At 33.8% G+C, this 15292-nt stretch overlaps 1 protein-coding gene across 9 annotated transcripts in view; it reads left to right on the top strand.

The window, feature by feature from the left end:
• Positions 1 to 15292, top strand: part of LOC120423362 (uncharacterized) — a 346647-nt gene that overhangs the window by 254675 nt on the left and 76680 nt on the right. For all 9 annotated transcript variants that reach the window (XM_039587141.2, XM_039587158.2, XM_039587166.2 and 6 more), the window contains 2 exons: positions 6408 to 6517; positions 11424 to 11589. In XM_039587141.2, coding sequence (XP_039443075.1) covers positions 6408 to 6517; positions 11424 to 11589 — 276 coding nt within the window. The remainder of the gene's footprint in view (positions 1 to 6407; positions 6518 to 11423; positions 11590 to 15292) is intronic.

Below are 15292 nucleotides of genomic sequence, written 5' to 3' on the forward strand. Positions count from 1 at the left end.
TAACAGTTGGAGGTATTCTTCCATAACAAAAAATGTTATTCCCAAGTTGTTTTGGCTTTCAATCAATATCAGACCAATAACAAATTTTGTTATGATAACAGAAACTGTTATTCAACCCTTATGCAAAAATGGATTTTTCAAGAATATTCCATAACACTTTTTGTTATTTTAACAGTATTTGTTATTGAAATGGCATGAATTTTGTTATTACCGTCTGCCCGGGTTGCAACCCTGCTCCCAAATTCAAACGATTCCACTTCAGCAAACCCAACCCGCTGCTGCCCCTCCGGGGAAGGATCTCCAGGCCACGAACCAGCACTGCAAGAATTGACCAAATTTCGTTAGGGATGCTGTTATTTCGATGCGTCCGCTAAATTCAACCCGCACAGCCATCGAAACATCGTCGGTTGGAGTTAGATTTTATCATTGTGGCCCCATCGCGTTGCTGAAAGGACCGAGCTTTGCGGCGTGAAATCAACTATTTATGCGAAATGGGCGGGGAGATTGCGGCACTTCATGAGAAATTTAGTCAAATTGGAACGAAGATAAGTTAACTTCTGCTAATTTGTAACATTTGCGAAAAACAACAAATCGTGATAAACTGGTGCCGAATCAGCGACTATGTTAAAAGCAATTAAATTAATCTTTATTGCCATGTTGAGTACAATTCAACTTGATAGCCCTGTTTCCACAATAAAAAAAAAACAGGTGCTCACGTTTTTACGATGTTCTTGAGGGGAGTTATCTTGAGTCAGCACCGAATTCAGCAGAAGCAACAGACCAAATTTCTGCCGACATCAAAAGATGTAATCGACGATGATTATATTTTTCCCCGAGGATTTGAAACATTCGCTCTGTTGTTTTCAAATGCTAGAAGAAGATGGAAGTTTCATGTTGCAATCAATAATACGATCAAAACTTGTTTTAATTGTTTTTTTAACGTTCCAGCTACTTTTGCGAAAGCTCCACCTAAAAGAGATAATTAAATAAGTGACCATCAATCAAGACCGGGAAATGATGAATTGTGGTAGAGTTTCCTTCTTTTTTTTCGAAATGCTCCAATTTCAAAGACCGTGGCGGTTGAATTGAAGAGGCCAATCCAGAGTGGAGCGGGCTTTGATTGGCTAATTACGCGATAATCGTCATTAGCCGAGGGTTTCATCGTGAACCTGGGGCACTTGATGAAGGTAATTTCCCCTTAAAATCGTGCTTGAAATTTAAACAGTTCAGTTCGGTTGTGAAGCACATTTCTGCAGATCTGCTGCCTGCCTTGTTGTAAACGTAAACAAGGAAAATAGAAGGAAACTACTTTTTTCCGATATAAAATGTTCCAGTAATGCACGATAAGCTGATTATACACGCTGCTTCGCAAGCTGAAATGGTCCTGCAGGGAAAATTGTTGATGTTGCTCAAACATTGAGATAAAATGCCTTCTGTAATGCAATCATCAACGTCAACAACAAAACCCGGGCAGACGGTAATAACAAAATTCATGCCATTTCAATAACAAATGCTGTTAAAATAACAGAAAGTGTTATGGAATCCCGAGCAGACGGTAATAACGTGGGAATAACATTTTTTGATATTTGAAAATACTAGGCCAATAACATTTTATGTTATTTATAACAATAATTGTTATTCTTCGAACAAATCTTTGTTATTATTTTTTTGTTATTTAAACAACTAATCCGATCATCCCAATAACAGTTGGAGTTGTTCTTCCATAACAAAAAATGTTATTCCCAAGTTGTTTTGGCTTTAAACCAATATTAGACAAATAACATTTTTTGTTATAATAACATAAACTGTTATTAAACCCTTATGCAAAAATAGATTTTTTGAGAAAATTCCATAACACTTTCTGTTATTTTAACAATATTTGTTATTGAAATGGCATGAATTATGTTATTACCGTCTGCCCGGGATCTTCTTGAAAAATCCATTTTTGCGTAAGGGTTTGATAACAGTTTATGTTAAATTTGTAATTGGTCTGATATTGGTTGAAAGCCAAAACAACTATGGAATAACATATTTTGTTATGGAAGAATACCTTCAACTGTTATTGGGATGACCGGATTAGTTGTTAAAATAACAAAATAAAAATAACAAGGATTTGTTCGATGAATTAGAAAAAAAATATTAGTCTGTTATTACAATAACAATCCAATAACACAAAAATCATAACGGCGAATAACAAATCTTGTTATAAATAACATAAAATGTTATTGGCCTAGTATTTTCAAATATCAAAAAATGTTATTCCCAAGTTATTTCCGTCTGCTCGGGTAGCTAACAACGCTAGAATCGGCTGAAATCATTTTTAATCGTAACTCTTGAACAAGTTTACTTAACTTTATGATTTACAATACCAAGTTATAGGATACAAAATTGGCCATAAAGGAATAAATTTGGACAAAATTCGTTCAGCCATTACCGAGAAAATTAAGTGCATATTTTTGTTGGAAATCTTGACAATTGTTCCAAATTTTATTTTGAATCGGTTTGTGTAAATATAGGTTGGTCAAGGAGGTCTTATTAAAAAGTAATTTCCGAGTTATTTTATGAAAAATTTGCTGTAAAAAGCTTTAAATCAAAGAATATTTTTATTCGAAAAAAAATCCTTATTTCGAGTTGAAAACAATTTAAAGTGTGCTGTGTAAAAGCTAAAAAAAATCACTTCAGATATTGACTTAGCCAAACCAACGTGTCAAATTCGAAGTTTATTGTATTATTTGGGACAATTCAGAAAAAATATCTTTAGCAAAAATACCAATTTGACCACTAAAAGCAAAATTCTCAAAGTATGTATTTTCTAGATTTTAAAAAAAAATGTTTTTGGTATCAGTTTCGAGCCATTGAGTACTTCCATTTTTTTAACTTAATTGAATGATAAACTTTATAATGAGAAAGTTTTTTTTTAATTTTGTATCAAGATTGTAGCCCCTTATAATTCGATCTGAGAAAAAAAAGCATAAATTTGTCGATTCGAAAAATATTTTTTTAGCCATTGTTGTTTCTTTATTTTTAAATGAACATCTCAGATCAACTATTGAGGAAGTGATATTCAATGTTTCTCCGTACAATCAAATTTTATGATTATTTTTTCTTGGGCAAAATAATAGGATGTTTTATTTATCTTTTTTAAAAAATAATTTTAAGTTTTAAAAGAGCTCTTTTAAAAAAAACTGTTATTGAATGTTAATTTGAATCATTACTAGGGTAAGTGAATTTTCACGATTTTGCGGACAGCGTGCCATTCGCGTAATTCCACATTTTCCGCGAAATCTCGTAAAATTCAAGGATTTTCTGAAATCAATGCATGAAAATAACAAATTTAAAAAATATGTTATACACCACGTTTTAAATCTAAATTAGATTAGTTTTCAATGGAAAAACGTGATATTTACTTTTTGAACTCTTCAGTTGCACACTATGAGTTGAAAAGAACACAAACATTAAAATAGAATTGTTACAACATTCATTAAGAAATTAATGCTATGAATAAAAAAAAATTGAAGTAAAAAAATCCATTCAGATATAAAAACAACAAATTTCCATTGAAATTAAATGAGTACAATTGTAAACATACAAATTCGTATATTTTAGCGGTTAAAATTAAATTAGGCACTTTTTAGATTTTTTTTAAAATATAGATTTTTGGAACAATGGATTAGAAATACTCGTACAAATTTACAAATAAAATTGATTGAAATTTGATTTATAGTGATTTTTCAGATTTATTGACAAAAACCTTTTTTTAATATCGATTTGTTGTTGTTTTTTTTTTTTATCGATTTGTTTAGTTAAAATAGAAGTGCAATCAAGAGTAAACGAACAGATTTTCCATTTAAAATTATATGAATTTAAGTCATATTTCCATGTACAGTTGAAAACTCAGATTTTTTAAACAAACGATATTGTTTAATGTGCTAGCTAAGGCCTAACACAAAAAAAAAATCCGTGAAATAAAAATTTGACTACCATTTTATTTTAAAGGTAGAAATCCAAAATTAAATTGGAAAAAAAGCATTATATATTGTTTAAGTCTGTGAAATTAGCCATTTTCTGAAATATTTTAGTTTTTTTATAAGTCCCGTGAAATTCTAACAATATCAAATGATTTGGTTGGATGGTCCCTGTGTAAACTTTAAATTTTCAGCTTGAAAATGCACTTAGCTTAGATGCTTAATAATAATCAAGTGTAAAAAAACCTTTCCGGTTGTTTAACGTAAGATTTAATAAGTTATGTTAGCATTTTTCGCGCTCCGTGTAATTTCCATGAAATTTTGTGTTTTTGAATAGTGGTCCCCGTGAAAGTTGCATTTTTTTGCATGAAAAATTACTAAGCCATTACTATTGCAGTAAAATTATTTGTAAACACGATTTTTTTTTTCAATTTTTCCAAAATTTAGGGGGTCGTACAGCCCCTCCGTCCCTAGATAACTTTTCCCAAACTCCCTCAATTTCCCAAAGTGCCTCTTTTCACACCCGAAAACATTAATTAAAATTTAACCAATCAACAAAAGAGAACCGAGCAAATGAAAAACTGATCAGCTCACACTTTGACTGAACTCATTTCCACCTCCCCAACAAAAACTGCGAAAAGTTGAGCTCTCTCGGAGGGGTGGAACGGGATTACTGTGCGCGTACCCGGAGAGTGAAATCCAATTCAATCAATCTCTTAAATATTTGATGATGATAAAAAGATTGAACCATTTTTATTTTGTTTCATACACCTTCTGCCGAACGCGCTCAATCAATCCATTTTATATAGCGCTCTCTTGATTCGAGGAGGGTTGTAGAAATCAGTCAGAGTTGTGTTGCCTCCGGGTCGAAGGAATGCGAAGGTAAAATTTTTGAGTAATTTCTTGCTAGATGGAGAGCAACAAAAAAACGCATACTTTCCAACTCTGGAAAAATTGGACGTAACTTTCCGAGCGCGTTAGAAAAAGTTGTTTCCTTTGCCTTTCTTCGCAGAATTTTCCAACCATTTTTCCCCCTCCGGTTCCCGTCTTAACCCTGACCGACTTTTCCCAACTCGCGCAGTACAAAAACTCCCCTCGCAATCGATAAATCTGCCTGCCAGCTTCTGATGGGACCCCGAGGAAACTATTACCATTTGATAACCATAGCCGATCATGAAATTTGTCAAAAAGCAAGTTATTTGTGAAATGTCAAACTTTAATTCGACTAATAGAATTCTGGATTGGTTGTTTTGTGGTAACCATTTGCTACAAAATTATTAAAGGTTATGTAACAACTATAAAACGAATAGTTAAGAAAAGTTGATTGTAACCATACCTCAAATTATAGTCAAAGTTTAATAACCATACAGTGTATAGTTTTTAAATGGTTGTTGCCTATTCGGGCTTTCAGCAGCCAAAGTCAAGTCAATTCGCGCCGTATGACAGTTGATTGGTTTGCCAAGAAGCATGAGCCAAGAGACTTGTTCGAATATCGTTTCGATCAATACCTTTGACGGTGGCCGTAGAAGAAAAAGTAGACAAGTATGATTGATGCCTTTTCCGGGTGGGAGAGCTTGCCTCAGATACGCTTCCCTGGATTAGTACCAGATTAAATTATTTGCACGGATTCGGGCGCGAACTTTTCGCCGAATCCGGTGGGATCAATCAAAGTTAATGATTTTATTAACACTACAATGAAGACGATCAAAGGCTTTACCGTTCAGATTTTTTTCAACTGCATTAAAAAAAGCTAGATAATTTCTCATAAACTCAATGGTTTGCCAAATCCAACAACCATCATGCAAATCAATTTCGTAAAAAGAGAGAGTTTTTTCCCCAACTAACAAAATGAAGACCACTTAACAGTACTTCGCAATTTCACTCAACAATCTACAAATTCGTCGAGCACTCATACATACAAAAGATACACAATAATATTAGCATCGCAAACACCCACACTCAAGCGTAGAGAACGTAAACAGTAAAAGTTGTTTCAACTCCCAGCATGCACCCACCCAATAATTCCTAGAGTAGATAACGAGCAAATCCATGCCAAATCACGATAATATAATTCTTTCAAATATTTTTTCATACATTGAATTGCTCCTAACTAGAATTATTGTCTTTAATTTGAAAAAACAAACTTTATAAGCAATAGTTAGAGTTTTTAAATCATCATTATATTCCTAGTATGGTTGAAACAAAAACAAAACAATCAACACAAACACAACAAAACACACACACCCAACATGCACTCTTCCCTTTAAATCGATGTTCAATGTTTGTATCGTTGAAGTTTATTCCGTTAATTAACTTAAAGTTTTGCTAAGTAGATTACTCCGCCGGGATGCAGCCCAACCTAATAGACCATATGTTTGTGTTTTCCTCTTTCTCTTTTTCCGCTCTTGTTTTTCTTCCTCCATCATGGGTTGAAAACTACAGAACCATCCCCACAGTATGAGAACAACCACTACCACGAGGAATGTTTGAGGTGCAACTCATGCGGGCTCAACCTAACCGGCGTCAACCAGAAGCGAGCGAGACGATTCAAGGTGAGTGGGGGAGGTGGGATGCTTGAACCTTAGTTTTTTGGGCATTAATTCTTTAAAAAAAATGTTGATTTAATTACAAAAAATTGAAAAAGTTTCGAAAATCTGTTTGAAATTGAAATCATTACTTGAAAAAATAGGACCAAGTGGCAAAATGATGATTTTTTCATCGCGAGTCGTACAATTATCTAAGAAGCTCTGAAAAGATAGAAAAATAAGACGAGTTCTGAAAAAACAAGCTTTGCAACGAGTTGCGAACAACATTGCATTTACTTTTCAATAAAATATTTCCCCGCTTTAGTTTGACGTCTATGTCAATTCAAAAACCAAAATAGTAGTTTATGCAACAAGTTGCAAAAAGAGGATTTTTTCAGCACGAGTCGTACATTTATCCAACGAGGTTCACCGAGTTGGATAAATACGACGAGTGCTGAAAAAATCAAGTTTTGCAACGAGTTCCATACAACATTTTTTGCAATTCCGAAAAACACCCATTGAGTGAAATTTTAAGTCAAATTTTCATGTATTTTGTCTATAAAACGTTTAAATCAAAAAAATGTTGAAAAGTGTTACTTTTCGAAACAAGTGATGAAAAGTTCAACTTTTCAGCACCCATTTCAGTGCTGAAAAGTAGAACTTTTCAGCATTTATTTTGAAAAGTGTTGCTATTCGATTCTGTTATTATTGGTACAGAAAAGTAGGCTATTTCGTCGTTCAAGAATGACAGGAAAAGTAAGTAGTTTCACGACGGAATTGCAAAAAAATTCAAAAAGTATTACTTTTCGAAACAAAGTTGAAAAGTGGAACTTTTCAGCACTCAAATGAGTGCTATAATAAACTTCTCGGTACTGTTATTTTTGGTGACGAAACATTATAGAATGATAGAAAAAGTAGATATTTTCAAACGGAATTACAAAAAAAAAAATATGTTCGAGATTTTTTCTATAACGATGCAAGTTATTGGATTTTTGAATTTAAGGGTAACTTTGATAGTAACATGGTAAATTCGAAAATTCACAATTCGTTATGTTTATAATTCGTAATTTCTTTGATCAGTTTTCATTTTATTGCCTTTTTTATATCGCTGAGCTAAAACAAAATTAACCAACGAAAATTATTTGCAAATTTTGTTCAACTGTGTTCTTTTTATCGCCAAATTCATAATTTAAAATCTTGTTTAGTATGCTGAAAATTTTAAATTGTTTTTATAAGGGTAATTCTCTACCAACTCACACGAAATCGGGAAAAGTTGCCCCGACCCCTCTTCGATTTGCGTGAAACTTTGTCCTAAGGGGTAACTTTTGTCCCTGATCACGAATCCGAGGTCCGTTTTTCGATATCTCGTGACGGAGGGGTGGTACGACCCATTCCATTTTTGAACATGCAAAAAAATACATGTTTTTCAATAATTTGTAGCCTGAAACGGTGATGAGATAGAAATTTGGTGTCAAAGGGACTTTTATGTAAAATTAGACGCCCGATTTAATGGCGTTCTCAGAATTCCGAAAAAACGTATTTTTCATCGGAAAAAACACTAAAAAAGTTTTAAAAATTCTCCCATTTTCCGTTACTCGACTGTAAAATTTTTTGGAACATGTCATTTTATGGGAAATTTAATGTACTTTTCGAATCTACATTGACCCAGAAGGGTCATATTTTCATTTAGAACAAAATTTTTTCATTTTAAAATTTCGTGTTTTTTCTAACTTTGCAGTGTTATTTTTTAGAGTGTAACAATGTTCTACAAAGTTGTAGAGCAGACAATTACAAAATTTTTATTATACAGATATAAGGGGTTTACTTATAAACATCACGAGTTATTGCGATTTTACGAAAAAAAAGTTTTGATTACCCCTTAGGACAAAGTTTCACGCAAATCCAAGAAGGGTCGGGGCCAGGGATGCCAGATACACAGATTTGTCTGTGTTTCACAGACATTTGAGCTTGTGCCAGACAATTTTTTAAGGTGCACAGACTTTTTAAAAACTTCATTAAATTAATATTTTGTAAAAATATCAACCGAAACTTATTTCGTTAGTCTTCAAATGCTTAAAAACACAATTTTTGATGGATTTCTATGACCGTAAATTGATATATTTGAATTTTAGACAATTGCACAGACATACACAGACTTTTTCACAGACATTAAAAAAAATCATGTGGCATCCCTGGTCGGGGCAACTGCTGTGTAAGTTGGCGCAGAATTACCCATGATCGAAAATTCAATTCATTCTTGATAAGAATGATTTTTCTTTATTTTTTAATTGTTTTAGATCGAATGGTTTGCATCCAAAGTTTTTATGAAGAAATGTAGATAATTTCTCTTAAATTTTTTAAGGTTATTTTTCCTTATAAATTAATTATGGTGAAATAATAGAGGTAAATTGATACATTCATTCATTTAATTTCTGATTTAAAATAACACACTTTTCAAAAATATCAGACAGACTTTTCAATGTAATATAATACAAGAAACTGGGGAAATTTTCGTTTTTCGTTTTTTTGACGCATTTATTTTTCTTATCGGCATCAAATAGCTATAGCAAACTTTATGCTCGGCTAGTGTCTGCACGATCAACCAAGATAAGCTAAGCTGATTTTTGAATTTATTTGACCTATTTTTAACGTGATTTGTGTAAAAACATAATTTTATAGAAGAATACGAAAATTTCATCAGTTTTTGATGAAAATAACACATTTTCCAATTCTTTAAGATAGATTATTCAATGTAATATAGCTTCATCCATAAAGTACGTCACGCTATTGCGCAATTCCCACTAACTTGGAGTTCGCACGCACAAATAATGTTTGGGCTGAATTAAAAATATTTTGATTTTTTATTTTTAGAAATTTTGGAAAAAAAATTATTGCAAAACAAAATGTTCAAACCGTGGCTCGTAAATTCCATTTTTAACTTTTTTGTTTTTTTTTTTTGCTGCTAAAATTTTAGAATTTTCAAATAAAACTTTATCGTCCGACGTTATCGTCCGACGATAATTTTATCGATTAACAACCTTGGAAGATAGAATACATGCACTTGCACCCCTTAAGGGAAAACTATGAATTCTGTCTACAGCATCTCTGTTGAAGAGTTTTTTAGATGTTCAAAAATAAAACAAATTCTATGTCATCCATATGAGCAACAGTTTTGTTAAGCCTCAAATTTTGTTTAAGAATTACAATTTCTGAACAAAAATTTAATTCCAATGAAATACCGATTTGAGGCAATAAACACCACACAACGGGGAAAAATGCACCGGCCAAAAGTAATTCACACTAGTCACCACTTTTTATAAATTTCATAGCTGGGGTGCATTTTACCTCAACCACGTTTGTCATTGAAAATTTGATCAAAAGCTTAATTTTAATACTTTCGGAGACTTTGTTCTGCATAGTGCGTCCATCCCGGGAATTCCCGGGACAAAAATCCCGGGATTTTTCCAAAACCGGAAATTCCCGAATCCCGGTATTTTTTATATTTTGTCCCGGGAATTCCCGGAATTGGAAACAAATCAAATTTTGGTCTAGAAAACCAGATTTGGTTGTGGAGATAGATCAACAGATGAATACTTAGTAATCGATAAGAATTTTAAAGCATTAAAATTTGTATTCGGCAAATATCAGCATTAATTTGGATTATTAGGGAAAATTGTTAAAATTTTAGTTTACAGATCCGCAAAATGCTTTGCGCCTTAAATATTTTCTATTAAATTTTATTTATTTAAAAAAAGACTTAGTATATAGTTAGTAAATTTATGTTTGTAAACATGAAAAAAGTATTATATTTAAAAAAATAACTTTTCATCAAAACCGGCATCTCGAGCAAATCAGGACCAGAGTAACGAATTTAGACAGCTTTCTAAACTAATTTCTTTTCTGGAATAATGTTTTGATTGTTTTGATTGATTTCAGTTACAACAGGAACAGAACAAAACAATTAGAACTCGGATTTCCAAATGTATTGCTCTAAAATCTCCTGTACCTATTCAGACTGCAGTCCCGAATATCTCCAGTTGGCGGTAGTGACTTGAAGATTATTTTTAAAATATGTGTTAAATATAAAACACAAAATTCTAAATTCATCCAAAGTGTTACATTGTCTGGTATAATTTTATTTCTTGTTGTTTTAGACAGTTTCAATGAAATTGTTTAAGATTTTGTAGTCATGTTATATAAATAAATAAATAAAAAAAATATATTAAAAATTGTGGTTCATTTAAATTCCAAAGCACATCAAAGAACAATTTTTTTATAATGTGTTTTAAACTATCTAAAGACTGCTGTCCTTGTTCAGATTGAAGTGTAGCTTATCACCAATCAACAGTTTTGAGCGAATTCTATGATTTAAGCTAGAAAAACGTAACAAATATAATGAAAACATAGATTTAATGACTGCTTCAAAAATTTCCTGGGATCCCGGGAATTGTCGAGTTTCAAAAAATATTTTTCCCGTTTCCCGGGAAATTCAAAACCCGGGAAAATTGGACGCTCTAGTTCTACAGATCTTGAAAATTATGACAAAATAATGAACTACAACGAAGACTACATAAAAGTGCGACAAATCATATTGATTGATTGATTGATTGATTGTGTATGTTTTGTAAAGCTTAAGCTTAAGCTAGATTGATTTAATGACGCCCAAATTTGGCAGATATTGTGCCTTGTTACTGATTAGAATTTTCCCGGAAAAAAAAAATCATTAAAAAGCAGAGGATACATTTTACCACTTCTACATCTACAACTTGTCTTGTCCAATTTTTTCTTTTATTCTGAACAACATGACGAAAAGAGTGTTTGTTGTCGTCACCAAAGTTTTTTCCAATATAATTGAAAAATTCCATACGAACAATTTTTTTGACTTATTCATTCTGTTTTTTTTTTTTTTGCTTCTCGATCTCGCCTCACCCAGAACCAAATCCTGTGCGATCTGCACTTTGCCGACGTCGCCCTGATGGAGTGTTCGGACTTTATGCAGCAGCTGCGCAGCTTTAAGCCCCAGTCGCTGGGCTGTGCCGTGGCCCGGCGGAAAAGCTCCACCACGCTGATCTTTCCGTTGCCCCCGCAGGCGTGCTCAGGTAAGTGGGTGGCGGAGTGGCGGCGCCTTCGTGGAATCAAAGCCCCCGATTTTCATTTCATCGTTTGTTTGCTTTGCATATTAGAGATTGGAATCGCACGGATCCTAAATCGTGCACAGTGGGAAAATGAGTTTCTTTACAATTAAAAAAAAATTAAGCATTTGTTAAAATTTCAATGATTTAGATAAATTATTTTTTATACAATTCCTTTAAAATCATTTTTGAACAATTAAAACTCAAATTTCCTACAGTGCAATCTAAACGGCACCTCCGGGCAGTTTTGGTGAAATATATCTGTCTGGATTCATTTCATTTTCAGCGAAGGCTAAGCACGTAGGTACGAAACCTTTCAACCAACGGTTCATGTTACGAACGTAACGTTCACGATTTCCACTGTTATGACTTCCAAGCAGAATATCTGATGTTTTTTTCTTACAAATGGAACCCAATCGTGAATATTCCAATTATTTTTAGGGCGGTACCGACTCGGTGAGAGCAAATATTTATCCAACGAAAACGGTAATATTTTTGGTTTATTTTTTATTCCACTGCATTGATTTGAAACGGATTATCAAATTTTAAAATCCAATCCAACCTGCCAAGCCGCTACATTTACTCCATCATTAATGTCATTTGGTTCGAGTGAGCGATTGCGATCATTTCCGGTTCACCGGTTTATTATTTCAATCTGCTCTGTTCATGCATCATCAGGCCAGGAATTTCCAACCTCCACGAAGAGGTGGTTATCTGATTCCTCTGCAGCAAACTAAACCAACCAACTTTTCAAAACTTGAAAACTTTAACCCAGAGACTGATAATATCGGGAGACTTATTTGTCTTTCCCATCACGTCTTCGCCGAGAGGATTAGTCTCGAAAACTTTATCATAACTTGCTCGGGAGAAGTGTAGCTTTTGTGCTCAAGTTCATCTTTATAAAAAATGTAAGAAAAATCTTACATCACACTGAACTCCGACTCAATTTTCCATATTAAAAAGCGCAATTTTACGCTCCGACCCTAATCTTTCCGGGAAATATTGCAACAATCCTTTTAACCTCCGAGCATCATCGCATCAATCAATCTGTTTTCGAGCCATTTTAGAGCAGCGAAAACGAAGGCAAAGTTTCCCAATCACCAGCCCTCGTCGAGAGCTCCTTTTTGGGGCGAGCGAAAAGTTACACTTCTCTAGTGCAACGCAAAGTGCGCAATGGGATGCACGAGCAGCGGCACCATTCCACAGTGGTCCGAAACCGAAATCTAGCGTGACAAAATTGATAGCGGCCACACGTTAAGATTTAGAGCTTTGGTGTCTTCGGGACAAATAATCAGGGTCAATTGGGACATCTTTTGGTATGGTTGACATTAGGGTGGTCCAAATTTTAGGGTGGTTCAGAATTTTTATTTTCGCGGGATGACATGATAGCGCTTTGGTGTCTTGAGAAAAGTTGTAGGGAACACCATTTTGAGCAACTTTGCTGAAGAGCACAAAGCTCTATCTTCAAACGAGAAGTTTCTAGAGCCATTTTTGTAATTTAGGTTGAAGTGTTTATGAAAAAATGAGTTTTTTGAATTTATCAACTCAGGCTTATGTCACAGCGAGTTGGTGTCTTCTAGACAATTGTAGAGCTTATCAAAACACACATTTATCTTCCAAGAGAACGAAAATCGGACCTTTTAAACGAAATTACAGCCAAAATACGACGAAAAAGACGCCATTTTGAAATGTGAATAACTCGATAAGGTGGTGGAGTTTGACCTCGCTCTTGGAAGCATCTGAAAGTACACATTCTAAAGTACATTTGCTGAAAATATCTCGGAGGTCTTTTTTGTTAAACTTATTTAATCTCAATTTGAAAATGAGCATTTTTAAATCGTTTTTTACCCATAACTTTTGATAGAATTGACCAAAATTCATTTTTCAAGAATGAAAATGTTCATTTTGACAAGCTCTACAATTGTCTAGAAGGGCCCAAAAATGTACAAAATGATCTAGTGGTTGTAAAAGAAGAATCAAGTTTTGGCTGAAATATTTCGGGAATAAATTTATTTATTTTGTTATTTCCGGAAGATAAATGTGTGTTTTGATAAGCTCTACAATTGTCTAGAAGACACCAACTCGCTGCGACATAAGCCTGAGTTGATAAATTCAAAAAACTCATTTTTTCATAACAATTCAACCTAAATTACAAAAATGGCTCTAGAAACTCCCCGTTTGAAGATAAAACTTTGTGATCTTCAGCAAAGTTGCTCAAAATGGTGTTCCCTACAACTTTTCTCAAGACACCAAAGCGCTATCTTGTCATCCCGCCAAAATAAAAATTCTGAACCACCCTAAAATTTGGACCACCCTAATGTCCACCATACCAAAAGATGCCCCAATTGACCCTGATCATTTGTCCCGAAGACACCAAAGCCCTAATTCTTAACGTGTGGCCGCTATCAATTTTGTCACGCTAGATTTCGGTTTCGGACCACTGTGCATTCATAGTCAGCTCGTGAAAGCGACAAGTTGATGATGGGAAAAGTTTTGTTTCCAGTGGTGCCAGCAGTTGTCACCTCGACGTCGGAAACAGGACTGTGGACTTTCTAACTGCACGATCTATTGGATATACAAAACTGAATTTATTCATATTTATGTTCGGTAAAAATATAATAATGCACAGTGGTCCAGATTGGAAAATGGTGGAAATGGATTTTCTGAAAAATGGTGAAGTCTTCAGAAGAGTTGTTGAAAATAAACACGGGGTAACTCTTGGTTTGGTTGACAATTAGGGTGGTTCACGATTAGGGTGATTTTGAAAATCTAACTTTTCAGGATTATTTTTGGGATTTTTTTTTTCTTCTAGAAAGTTGTTGGGCTTGCCAATCCAAGCAACTTTGTCCAAGACACCAAAATTTTATCTCGTAATCTACGCCTTCTACGACCAAATTTATAGAAAGCATCTGAGCAAACATTAAAAAATCCGTTTTTTTAACGTGGCAATTCAGGGTTAGGTTTTAGAGAAAAGTGATATTCGGAACAATTTTTGAGCTCTAAAAAACTCACATTTTTATTTTTTGACATGTCAATTTGGACTTAAAAGTCAAAAGTTATAGCAATTTTAAGGTAAAAAAGGTGCAAATTTAAAACTCAAATATCTCGAAAATGTGCAAGCCAAATTTTAAGTACCCGGTTGCATTTGAAAATGGAGATTCAGCACTACAAACGCTGAAAAAATCTTAGGGGTGTTTTTCTTTAAACTCGAGATATCTTCATTGGCAAGCCTAACAACTTTCTAGAAGACAAAAAAAATCCCAAAAATAATCCTGAAAAGTAAGATTTTCAAAATCACCCTAATCGTGAACCACCCTTATTTTCAACCAAACCAAGAGTTGCCCCTTTTTATTTTCAACAACTCTTCTGAAGACACCAAAGCTTCAAAACTTCACAATTTTTCGGGAAATCCATTTTCCACTTAAATTTGCGTTCTAGACCACTGTGTAATGGCTGGGTTGCCAAATTTTCCGCCAAATTTTGCTAGATATATTAGATAACGTTTTTCAAATACCTTAACAATGACACATAGAATAATGGCCCTAAAAGATCTTTCCATTCGCGTTTCCAGAACTCAAAAAAGTGTTGCCAAATTTCCAACGCGACCATCCATAAACCACGTGGACACATTTTTGGAAATCTCGAACAATGTAATTGTATGAAATTCTGT

Source organism: Culex pipiens, chromosome 3 (assembly GCF_016801865.2).
Source record: "Culex pipiens pallens isolate TS chromosome 3, TS_CPP_V2, whole genome shotgun sequence".
Taxonomy (NCBI): domain Eukaryota; kingdom Metazoa; phylum Arthropoda; class Insecta; order Diptera; family Culicidae; genus Culex; species Culex pipiens.